The following is a 12,353-nucleotide window of genomic DNA, read 5'->3' as shown; positions in this document are numbered from 1 at the left end:
CTAACAAACTAACAAACCCTGCCGATCACATAACCTCCTTGGCAGAGGTAATGAAATATTTCAAGACTTTTTGTTTAATGTTAATGGTTAAGGCTTACAGCTCAGGAAAATCAAAAAATCACTTCGTCAGAATATTTGACTGTTACAAAACACCAATCAAAAAAAGGATTTAAAATGCATAAATGTTGACCTATAAATTTTTGTTCATTTATCCACTCAAAACTTGGGTCTGGCAGTTATTGCACAAATTACTGCAGCAATGCCACGTGGCATGGAGCCAATCAGTCTGTGGCACTGCTGGTGTGTTGCAGCCATTAGCTCGTCTTTATTTGTTGAGTCTGGTGTCTGTCATCTTCCCCTTGACTATGCCATATACTATTTTCAGGTCAGGTCAGTTGGCTTACAAATCGAGCACAGTAAAACCATGGTCAGCAAACCAGTTTCTGGTAGCTTTGGCTTCACAGTGGACAGGCGCCAAGTCCTGCTGGAAAAGGAAATCAGTATCTCCATAAAGCTTCTCAGCAGATTAGCATGAAGGGATCTAAAGTCCTGACAGACTCCTCCAGACTCTGGGACCTTGATCTCTAAATGAAATGCAAAAGTGACTTTTATCTGAAAACAATCTGCCTGTTTTGACAATCCTCTGAAGGCTAAGCTCATCCCTGTTTCTTGTGCACCTTTTCTTACCACACTTTTACCTTCCAGTCAACTTTCCATGAATATGCTTTGATACGGCACTATGACAGCAGCCTCCCCTTAATGACCTTGACCGTGACCGTGGCTTGCCTCCTTGTGAAGGGTGTCAATGATTGTCTTCTGGATGACTGTCAGGTCAGCAGTCTTCCTCATGACTGTGGTTGTTGTGCACTGAACCAGAATAATTGAATAAAGGCCCAGAAACCCTTTGCAAATTGGACTTTTTCACAGTATCCTAATATTTTGAGATGGTGGATTTTGGATTTTTGAGAGCTGTAATCTGTAATTATCAATATTAAAAATAAGTCTTGGAATATTCACTTTGTATGAGATTAATCTGGCATATACAGAATTTGAATTAAGGGGGAATTTTAACTTTTTCATGATATTATAATTTTTCTAGTGTATAAAGGACAGATTAAAACAATAATTCTACTGATTTTGTCACATTTACTTGGCAAATTGTTATTGTTGATATTTTGGTTTTTTTTGGTTCATTACGGCGGGTTGAAAGGTAGTCAAACTACTCCAGTACATTTGTCACTGGAGACCCAAGCAAACGAAAAATTAATACAATTTCAGTACCAAATACTGTCTGTGCTTTTTGGGTTCCATATGGGACTCAACAGCCACTGTCCCAAGTTTAAAGGCTTCATTTTGCATATCTTGCAAGTTGTCTTACTGCATTTGTTTGACCCTGCCAGCCATTCCCTGTTTGTTATATTATCTCAAAGCCCGATTTTAATGAACTTGTATCATTCATTCTTTCTAGGCTTGTGAATGCACATGAAATTTTTTGCCAAGAATGCTGCAAATTCTCACATGAACAAGCAAATCCACAAAAAATATAACAAAAAAGCCCATTTTACTGCAAAGAAGTCAGTTTAAATGGGTTTAAGTATTCAGACATGACTCAGTAAAAGTGCCATTTAAAGTTGACCTACAAAGTATCCAAAAAGACATTTTTTTAAAATGTCTGTGGCACCCCTGACTAAATTTTTGAACAATAGCAATAGATATTTAAATAGATATACTAGTAGTTACTTTATGGTGAGGATTTCTGTCTCCAGCTCTGCATTCTTCTTCTTCAACTCCTCCACTTCCTTCTCCATTTCAGCGGATCGGACCCCCACCACTTGATCGGCAGTCACACCTCGAGCCTTCAGCTTTTTCTGCAGTGCACTCTTCTCTTGTTCCAGTCTGCACATAACAAAACACAAGGAAGAAGTCAAAGGGCTGCCAAAACATGATATAAAGTTGGCTGCTCATTTTCATACTGGGGAAAAAAAATCTCCTGAGTAACAACACAGTAAAGTACACAAATTTTGTGCTTACGGTGCACTTCCTTACAGCGCACTTTTAAGAGTGTGTACATTATAGCAGTGACTGCGCCAAAAGGAGCTTCATCATAAAATAGTTCAATATCGTTTATTTCCATTTAGTTTGACTCGGTTACTTTGGAACTGACATGCACGATTTATCACAGTACAACCAAACCATACACCTTCCATCATTAACAAACAGACCAAGGCTGGACAAGAACAGCTGCAAGCTTGCTATTGTAAACAAATTATTTGGCTTTCCCACTCTGTAATACAAATGATGGAAAATGCAAAACATGCACCCATGAATATTTACAGCACATATTTATTCATTTTGCCTGAGTGATAAGGGTGATGCCAATGAGGGATTTATGGGGGTGTGTATGTATATATATATATATATGAATTCAGAAACCTGACTGCTGACTTGTAATGGGTGCTTTCTTTTAAATCATCATTCTGTCTACAAACATTTATCATAAAATACATTTTCCTGACTTGAATACTGCCTCTATTATCTGCAGATTTACTACATGTATTGGGCAATATGTCATGCAATTTGTTTCTCTCATATTCTGCGACAGTTTAGAATTTGCAATCATGAGCCACTTCTGCTCAAGAGATTTATTACACCACTTCATTAAAGGTTTCCTGTTGAACAAGAAAAGAAAATGCGACGTTGACTGCAGTGCGTTGAATTTTCTGACCTGGAATATAGGTCTCTAAGAGTGATGAGCTGCTTCGTCAGGGAGTCACCCTCTCGTTCCTTCTCCTTCAATAAATTCTTCACCTTCTCCATCTTGGCCTGCCATTTCTTGCCCTCCTCCCAACGCACTATTTCGTCCTTGGTCTGGCAAGGACAAATTTGAACAAAAACACACTTTTAGCAACCAATAATAATGCTCATGCCATTACTTTACTATACAGTAAAATAACTGTCATGTAAAATGTTCAGTGTTAGTTGAACGTGTGCTCAAACCTTTCCATAATCATCCTTGGTCATTGTTTTCTCTGCTCTTTTTCCCAACTCACACTCCAGCCTCCTGATTTTCTTCTGCAGATTCTCGATGCTTAGCCCTTTTCCATCTGCTTCTGGTTGATTCTAATTAGAGGATTCAGCAGAGAAAGATATTTCATTTTCATTGCACCTTACTTTTCTAAGAGTCCTTTGCTCATTGAAGTCATGGACTAATATATGGCATTGGCAATGTTGAAGTTCAGACAACCAAGTATGGCATCCTGTTAAAGATGAGAAAATCCTGGAACAAATCTGGACATAACTTAATGTATACATGCTGCCACTGGTTCACAAAGAAAACATGCAGAAATAAGTCATACATACAGGAGGAGTGTATCTTTAGTCTATGAAGAATGTGGGATTTCTTCCTTGCTGCATTCCTCAAGTATTTTTAATTTGTTGCAGAGAAGACAAACAGGATTTGCATGCACTGCAGAAAGAACTTTTATCAGTTTAAGGGTCTGGATGTCTTGTCTTTGTCAGAAGAGCATGGTTATTTTTCCATGCTATTTTAAAATGATTGGGCATGTCAAGAGGATGTTGTTGAGATTGTTGCTCTAAAGCTCATATAAGAATGAAAACAGTCACAAAATCTACTTGAGTGAAGGCAAATAGTCTAAATGCTTCTTTACAAATGGATTTAATGCTCTGAATCTCCACCTACAACCACATTAGCTTTTTGCCTTTTTTCCCTGTAACTGACTGTAGTACTTTCTCTTGTTGTTTTTTTAAAGTAGAGGTTCTTGGTCACAAAAAAAGCCATGTTGTCTGTTTTTGTGTCTTCATTGTGACAAAAGCATGGAGCAGGAACTTTAAAAGAAAATCAATCTATTAACCTTTATAAAAACACTGATAACTGATTATGTACAGTGCTTAACAAATGTATTAGACCACCACCCAAAGTAAGGTTTATGCCACAGCTGCCCTAAATTAACAGCATTGGTAATTGCCAAAATATGTAATTACCACCAATATGTAGAAGCTCTTTCACCAAAATGATATTTTTAATGCTAAAATATAATTATTATTGTTATCCATTAATTTTCAAATTTAGTGATTAACAAAAAAAACCCTGAAAAAATAGTAAAGCACATTATTATTTCTTAAATAATATGTCAAATGATAGTTATTTACTTGCATTCCTGAACGGAAAATTAGTTTTAGTGGTTGAATGTTATGCTTGATTAATTTCTGACTTCTCAGAGAAGCCCAGTGAGCCGGCTCAAATTTGGATATAAAAAGGTGAATTCAGTTTGAAAATACTCATTCCTGTACTAAATGGTAAAACGTGGCAAGCTCACTGAAAATGAAAGAGTCCGCATTAAAGCACTTCATGATGCTGGATGGTCTCTGAGACAAATATGACAGGTGGTCTAATAAATTTGTTAAGCACTGTATATTTAACCCAACTGATCAATGCCAGGGGAGTCTATGCAAACATGGGCAGGTACTTCATACCTGAATATCTGTTTTTCATTTGCATATTTTATGATTTATACACAAACTTGACTTCATACTTGTAAGGTTTATTGCTAAAGATCCTCTTGAGTTCAGAGTTAAATTTGAGGTTAACTGTATGGGCGGTCTTGGAGAAACTTTGTAAATAGCACCATAGGGTACAATCAATCAACCCTGTCATGCAGTCTGAAGGGGAAAGTGATTTGACACAAGGACTCAAGCAGTGAATTTTAGCTGTATGTAGCTAGCTAGGTGTATGTAGCTAAAATTCAGCTGACATGATAGGGAAGAGAAGGGTTTCAATCAAGTTGAGTCTATTTGAGCCATAGCATGCAAATGCTGATGTGATAATTCAAACTCTCTTGACACTTTCACCTGTAAGGCATTGCTGAGTCTCTTGATTTGTTGCTTCAGCTCCTGGATCTCATGCTCATTCTCCTCTTTTTCAGCTTGAAGGCGTTTTAGCATTTTTTGAGTCCTCTGTAGGTCATGGTTCAGAGTGTCTACTTCTTCTTTCAGGGTGCTCTCGCGACCTCTGGCTGATTTGACGGACTCCTTAGCTGCTTGAAGTTCTTCGTTAAGTTCTTGCACTTTCACCTTTAGAGAAGAGGTCATTTGAAATTTAGCATTCTTCAAAAAGGAGTTACTGGAGCACTGGTGCACTTAAAGTGTGTTTCTTTTAAATAGTCAGTTTTAAATTAAACAAAAGGGCCCGTCACAGTGTGCTACTAAAAAAAACAGAGAAAGAAGAGGGTTTGGTGTTTTTGATGATTTGCTGACAAATGCATTCAAAATAACAGAACACAACAACATAACAACTGATGGTCTGTTTATAAATCTAGTAGTCTAATTGGCTTGAAAAACTCTATATAACCTCCAAATATTTCAATCTGCAGCTATTATTTTATTTCATTTTTAAGAATAAATAGTTGGAAAATATCCACTAAGGTAGACTGATGCTTCATGCTTGGCAAATGGGAGCAGAAGTTTTTTAAATTTATGAGTGTTCCTATTTCATGGGAAATATTTTGTTTCTTTGATTTAAATGGACTTTTACAATCAAAGCTTCTGCTATGTGAGCTTAAATGTTACTGATAAATGATGGTCATGAAATATAACAAGCATTTACAAAATAAACATCTTATTACAATAAAAGGATCCAACCTTTAGGTCTTTGGTGTGTTTATCAATCAACATCTGTACATTGAGACTCTCCTCTCTTTGTGCAGCACTGGCAATGACCTGCTGCTCCGCGGCTAACGTCATCTCTGCCCGCAGCTCAAGTAGAGCCTTACTGAGAGCCTGAGAACACAGAAACATGAAATACATACAAAGATGGTGGTGGCTAGATAACATTTTACAGCTGATGAACCATGATCTATCTCTGCAAGACCTTCTTCTCCTCTCCCCTGCTTACTCTTGGTATAAACTTGATAAAAATTATTGTTATCTACATGGCCAGAAGAACTGATCAGGGTTGGTGACTGATTTGAAAACTGAAAAAAGAAGTACTCAACTACATTTTACACATGCAGGCGCATCTCAATAAATTAGAAAATTGAGGAAAAGTTAATATATTTTAGTCGTTCAATTCAAAAAGTGAAACTCATTTATCATCTAGATTTGTTTCTTTATTTTAAGTATTATGGCTTACAGCTAATAAAACCCCAGAATTCAGTATCTAACAAAATTAAACTATTGTGAACAAAATTTAATATTGTAAACCAATGGTGTCATAGTCAAATCAGCTAATCAACTCAAAGCACTGCAAAGGTCTCCTGAGCTTTTTTATGGTCTCTTAACAGGCTACACAATCATGGGGAAGGACTTCACAGATGTCAAGAACACAGTCATTGACACCCTCCACAAGGAGGGTAAGCTACAAAAGGTCATTGCTAAAGAAGCTGGCTGTTCACAGAGTGCTCAATCCAAGCACATTAATGGAAAGTTGAAAGGAAGAAATTAAGGTGTGGTAGAAAAATGTTCACAAACAACAGGGATAACCGCATCCTTTAGAGGACTGTCAAACAAAACCCATTCAAGAATTTTGGGGAACAACAAGGAGGGGGCTAAAGTTGGAGTCAGTTCATCAACAGCCACCACGCACAGATGTATCAAGGAATTTGGCTATAACTGTTGCATTCCTCATGTCAAGCCACTCTTGAACCACAGACAATGTCAGAGGAGTTTTGCCTGGGCTAAGGAGAAAAAGATCTGGACTTTTGCTCAGTGGTCCAAAGTCCTGTTTTCAGATGGATCAAAGAGGTATGCATTCCAAGATGCTTAAAGTCCAGTGTAAAGTTTCCACAGTCAGTGATGATTTGGGGTGCCATGTCATCTTCTGGTGTTTCCTGAAGTCCAAATTCAACACAGCCATTTACCAGGAAATTTTAGAGCACTTCATGCTTCGCTCTGCTGATCAGCTTAATGGAGATGATTTAAAACTCAGATTAGTTGTCTCAGACAGAAATACCACAGCTCAAGTCAACACAAAGGTACTTCAATCACAATAAGGTATGGGCAAAAACAGTAAAAAAAAAAAAAAAAAAAAAAAAAAGCAAAGTTACATGAATTTTGCAGAAAAAAATTAAGTTATGTGCAGTATATAATTAAGTAAATAAATAGTAGTGAATGATAAAAATGATATAATGATGAGAAACAAATAAATAAAAAGTGTATATCAAGGTAGAAATCTGAAAAACTTATCCAGATTGAAAAAATGTTTGTATCACTAGAAACTCTAAGGGCACCCCTATCACCTCTGAAGCAGATATCAAGATTAAGCTGTTTGTAATCCTACCAAAGGCTGTAAAGGCATCCACATGTCTTTCAAGTTTTAGTACAAGCTCACACTGAGGGGGAACAGGCTACTGGTCCGTAACACAGATGAAATAATAAAGTATTATCTTGTCAAAATATGCCAAGTAGTCTGTCAAGAGATAAATGTTCAAGGTATCAGGCACAAATCAGGGACTAAAATTTTTAGAAAACTCAGTCAACTTGAGTGGTTAAAGACCAAACCTTGAGCTGTTTCTCTTTCTGAGTGAGCTGTGCTTTCAGGCGTTCAACCAGGTTCTTCATGGTGTTGCTGGGAGAACGCACATTGGCCTCCTTCTGGGCCGCCAACTCAGTCTGGAGGTTGTTCAACTCCTTCTCCATTTGGGCTATCCGACTCCTCTGATCCTCATTCTCCCCATTCAGAGCTTTAACCTGGGCGACATAATGCTCCTCCAGCCTGCAACAAACACCCTCTGATGGTTATTCTGGTCTAAAAACAGATTTTTGTAAGGTGTGTTATCATATAATTTTAAAGGAATATCATGCTCATGGGTAAAAAGTATGAAAGTATGAAAAGTACCAAGCTATGGGATCATGTAAATCTTAGTTGTTGGCACTCAGAAATGTCCTTTAGGGATATCTTATTACTGGGCTAGGCAGTTCAATACATTCAGCATGAAGCACTGTTTAGACTTTTTCTTTGAGAGGTTGCATTTAATCTAATTATTACTGATCAAATGTGCTTTAGATTTAAGTGTTCTGAACATTTGGGTTGGTGGGTTCATTCTCATGTGGCTGAAATGCCCATGCCCTGATGAACTAATGAACTCTTAACAACCTTTATAATCTCCTTAACTGAAGCTTCTTTTTTATTAAACTTTAAACCCATTACATCCAGTTTGCTTTAATTACACCTTAAGTGGCTCTAAGGATATTTAAATCATCTTACTCCACAGTGTCAGGCATCATTGGCTTGTTCTTCCACTGCATACAATATAAAATCAAATTTTTCAAACAAAACATTTCACAACACAGATCAAAGGCAAAAATATGGAGACTGTATGACATGTATTGTAATGAATGTGCACTCAGTAGAGAAAATTTAATCTTGAATTTTGTCAGAGTTCATCTAAGGACCCAAATAATCTGTGAAATTGACATTGACCTCTACCCCTTGTCCTGTGCATTATATAGGGATTTCTTACATTAGGTTTAATCCTGGCTGAGATCTCCATTAAGCAATTGCTTAAAGTTGCATATGTTCTGTACATTTCACAGTTAATCTGGGATTAAAGCCAGGGTGCAAACTTTAAAAAAGCCTATAGGAGTGAGCTTTCTTTTGAAACTTCAAATGAACCTGCATGAACCTGCTACTGGTATAGGATGAGTCACAGAGAGAAGATGGTTCCATTAGGTCCAAGTATGATGCGATGTTGATGTGACTGACTTAAAACATGCCTGTGAAAGCCTAAAATATTGTAAACCGAGCAGTAAAGAATATCTTTAAAAAAGCACTGCAATAATTAAAAGCCTCATTAGGAAAGATATGCTTGAAAGATGCAGATTTCTTTCCTCATTTACATATTTTTTGTGCTTGGCTTGCCTGGTTCTCCCTTTCTAGTGTTAAACTTAAGCTTTTCGGTTTTTAAAGAGCAACCAACACTGTTCTACAGTCACCTCCCTTTTTGTCTTCTATCACTTAACAAATTTGAGTCGACTGGTAAGATTAGACTACCACATGCATAAACAAATCAAATGACAAAAGACAGAATGCACATGTTAGTATTAGCAATTCTTTGTCAAAGAAATCACTTAAAAAACTAAAATAAAGGAACATAAAGGATAGTGTTAGTTAGTGAATGTGTTTTAATAAAGGTTTTAATCACTTTGACATCTCCTCCGTGTATTTCTTAGCTTGGGTTTCGATGGCGGCTGTCTGTCGCTCCAGCTCTGCAGTGGTCCGATGCAAATTCTCAGTGACGGAGGAGAGCGAGATGTCCTGATCGGCCACTGTCTGCTCCAACTCTGCCAGACGCTCCAGGTGCTTGGTGGTCGGCACCTTAAGAGTTGGCTTCTTCATCAGACTCTGGATAAATGACAAGGGCGGTGTTAAAGAAAGAAATCAACAAAGAAAAATTTCAGGACGTGTGCATATACAGTACATCTAGATGGGGTATACAAAAAAAATCTGACATCAAATTGAATACTTTTTAAGACCCTATTGCATCTTCAATTTCAAACCAGTTACATAAGTGACACAGTTATGTGCATGCTTTGTGCTGAAGAAAATGCAGGTATTATTTGTTAATGTAGTATGCAAATAAAGTTTTCTTTGAGATGCAAGCAGTGCTAACAATAATGGACTCTGGGTTAAGGGGAAAACTGGCACCTGCCACCAGCCAAATGCAGTCAAGCAAATGCAGTCAATAAGAGTAGCATACCAGTGGGATTTTGTCACAGTAAACAGCATGAACTGAATCTTGGCTTTCTGCTTATGACTGACCTTATGAGCAGACCTACATATTCAATGACCTAAGAGCCTTTCCTATAGTTAACATTGCTGCAGGAAGCTAATACTTTGTGTTAATTTTGGAGAGCCCTGTAAAGAAAATGGTACATCTTTTCTCTCATGTCCTGCACACGCCTGAGTTCTAAAGGCATCCTGCTGTTTTCAAACATGGGACATGTGAAAATATCATCATTATATGCATACATACAATACTGCTATTGTAAGGCATTATTTTATCATTATTATATCACCTATACCTGTATGACGGTGGTAACTCACCCAGTGTAATAACTGACTGTACAACCCTTGGGAAGTAAAGTAAACAAGGGTTTACAACATGCTTTGAAATGTGCAGGAGCAAACAGAGGAAAAAAAGAGGAAAAGAGTTAAAAACCCTCTTAATGTCAAAGAAAAAACAGATTTCAAAAAACTAATATCAATTAAACAAAATAAATTTTCATGTAATAAGTAACTGCATAAATATTCACCCCTTTAAAAAGACTGACCTTATTCAACAGAGGTCCAGCCAATCTGTGCTAGTACTCTAAATTAGTGGAATGGGGATCACCTGAGTGCAGTGAATGCATCTCAAGTGATTGTAGTATAAAGACACCTGTGTCTGGAATGTCCAGTCAATGACTAATCAGTATCCCTTGTTACTATTACACCATGAAGACAAAAGAACACTCCAAGAAACTCAGAGAAAAGGTTATTGAAAAGTACAAGTCAGGGGATGGATTAAAAAAATCCAAGGTACTGACAACCCCAGGAGTTCAGTTAAATCCATCATCAAGGAATGGAAGGAATATGGCACCTGTGTAAAACTGCCTACTTTAGGCCGTCCTCACAAACTGAGTGATCATGCAAGAAGGAGACTAGTTAGAGAGGTCAAGACATCTATGAGTACTCTGAAGGAGTTACAAGCTCGAGAAGCTTAGATGGAAGAGACTCTGCATACAACAACTGTTGTCTGGGTTCTTCTCAAGTAAAACTGTATGGGAGAATGGGAAAGAAAAAGACAGTTTTGAAGAAAATGAGATTAAATCTGGACAAGAGTTTGCCAAAAAGGCATGTGGAACTTCATGGTCAAGTGGAGGAAAGTTCTTTGATCTGAAAGGCCTGAAAAGCTTGTAAAGGTAGAAGGTAAAAAGAAGGCGGCAAAACATACAAAAATCCTGTAAGACAATCTTATTCAGTCTGCAAGAGAACTACAGCTTGGGAGAAGATTTATCTTCCAGCAAGACAATGAACTGAAGCATCGAGAGAAAGCTACACAGAAATGGCTTAAAGCAGTGGTTTTCAACTGGTGGGCTGGGACCCAAAGGCGGGTCATGGAGCAGTTTTCAGGGGTTCGTGACGAGGTGTCTGAAAAAAAAAAGGTGACAAAAGTCCTGAAGTCCTTATTGGACATGCATTGATACTTTTTATTTTACCTCATTTTACCGTGAAATTGGGTAAATTTAAATGTTTGAACAATATTTCGACTAAATATTGTTCCTGATTTTTTTTTGGAAACTTGGGTCATGATCTGTCATAAGTCAGACTGGTGGGTCCAAAGACCGGTCGAGAAACCCTGGCTTAAAGAACGCAAGGTGAATGTTCTGGAGGGACGAAGTCAGAGCCCAGACCTCAATCCAATAGAGAATTTGTGGCTGGACTTGAAATAGCTGTACATGCCTGATCCTCGTACAACCTGACAGAGCTTGAGCAGTTTTCCGAAAACAGAATGGAGAAAAAATTAAGTTTCCAGATGTGCAAGCCTGACTGAGACCTTTCCACACAGACTCAGTGCTGTGACCGCAGCTAAAGGTGCATCTACTAAATACTGACTTGAAGGGGGTAAATATTCACGCAGTCACTTATTTTACCTTACGTATTCTTTAATTGACATTACTTTGTAGAAATATGTTTTCACTTTGACATTAAAGATGACTTATTTATAAAATCTGTAAAAAGGTAAAACATCCAAGAGGTGAATACTTTTTTATAAGCACTGTATATCCATGCATACCACTGCCGTCTGTTTAAAGATGTCCAATGAGCTGTCTGCGTGCAAATCCATTTTCTGATGCAGTGTCCTCAGCTCCTCCTGGTGTCTCTTTATCATCTCCTCTTGATCCTGATAAAGAAAAAGGTGTATTAAATGAAACGAGAATGTAAACAGTCACCTCCATCCAGCAGGTTTTGTGCCTCTGTTAACCAGTCAACACACAGCTTACTGTTTAACCGGTTAACAGTAACACTTCTATCAGTCGTGCTGTCATATTGCAAGTTCAAGGTGCAATATTAATGCTCCTACAATGTCTGACATTAGGCCTGGAATGTCACACAGGTGTAATGGTGAAACCAAGCTGTTCTACCTCTGTGCCAGCATCAGAGAAATTAAAAAGGGCCGGGAATGGGTTCACAGGAAGACAGCTGAGTCAAGGCGGGAAGACCGTACCATCTTTGCTTTGTGCTTCTGCAATGACTTAGCTCATGAGAAATCAGAGAATTCAGGGATTCCAGTGTTATGATGTTGCAGAATTGATGTGAAAGTACAAAGACATAATGTTAGGAGAACATCTATATG

General features: G+C 37.8%; 1 protein-coding gene across 3 annotated transcripts in view; it reads right to left on the bottom strand.

Annotated features, from left to right (window-relative positions):
- The window catches only part of cep290 (centrosomal protein 290), a 60,840-nt gene that overhangs the window by 17,246 nt on the left and 31,241 nt on the right, over nt 1-12,353 (bottom strand). For all 3 annotated transcript variants that reach the window (XM_041795462.1, XM_041795464.1, XM_041795463.1), the window contains 8 exons: nt 11,793-11,900; nt 9,159-9,358; nt 7,516-7,729; nt 5,659-5,796; nt 4,870-5,091; nt 2,998-3,120; nt 2,726-2,868; nt 1,741-1,896 (listed from right to left, as the gene is read on the bottom strand). In XM_041795462.1, the coding sequence (XP_041651396.1) occupies nt 1,741-1,896; nt 2,726-2,868; nt 2,998-3,120; nt 4,870-5,091; nt 5,659-5,796; nt 7,516-7,729; nt 9,159-9,358; nt 11,793-11,900 (1,304 nt within the window). The remainder of the gene's footprint in view (nt 1-1,740; nt 1,897-2,725; nt 2,869-2,997; nt 3,121-4,869; nt 5,092-5,658; nt 5,797-7,515; nt 7,730-9,158; nt 9,359-11,792; nt 11,901-12,353) is intronic.

The sequence above is a fragment of the Cheilinus undulatus genome, linkage group 9, assembly GCF_018320785.1.
Source record: "Cheilinus undulatus linkage group 9, ASM1832078v1, whole genome shotgun sequence".
In the NCBI taxonomy this organism is placed as follows: domain Eukaryota; kingdom Metazoa; phylum Chordata; class Actinopteri; order Labriformes; family Labridae; genus Cheilinus; species Cheilinus undulatus.
This window is presented reverse-complemented; position numbering and strand designations above follow the sequence as displayed.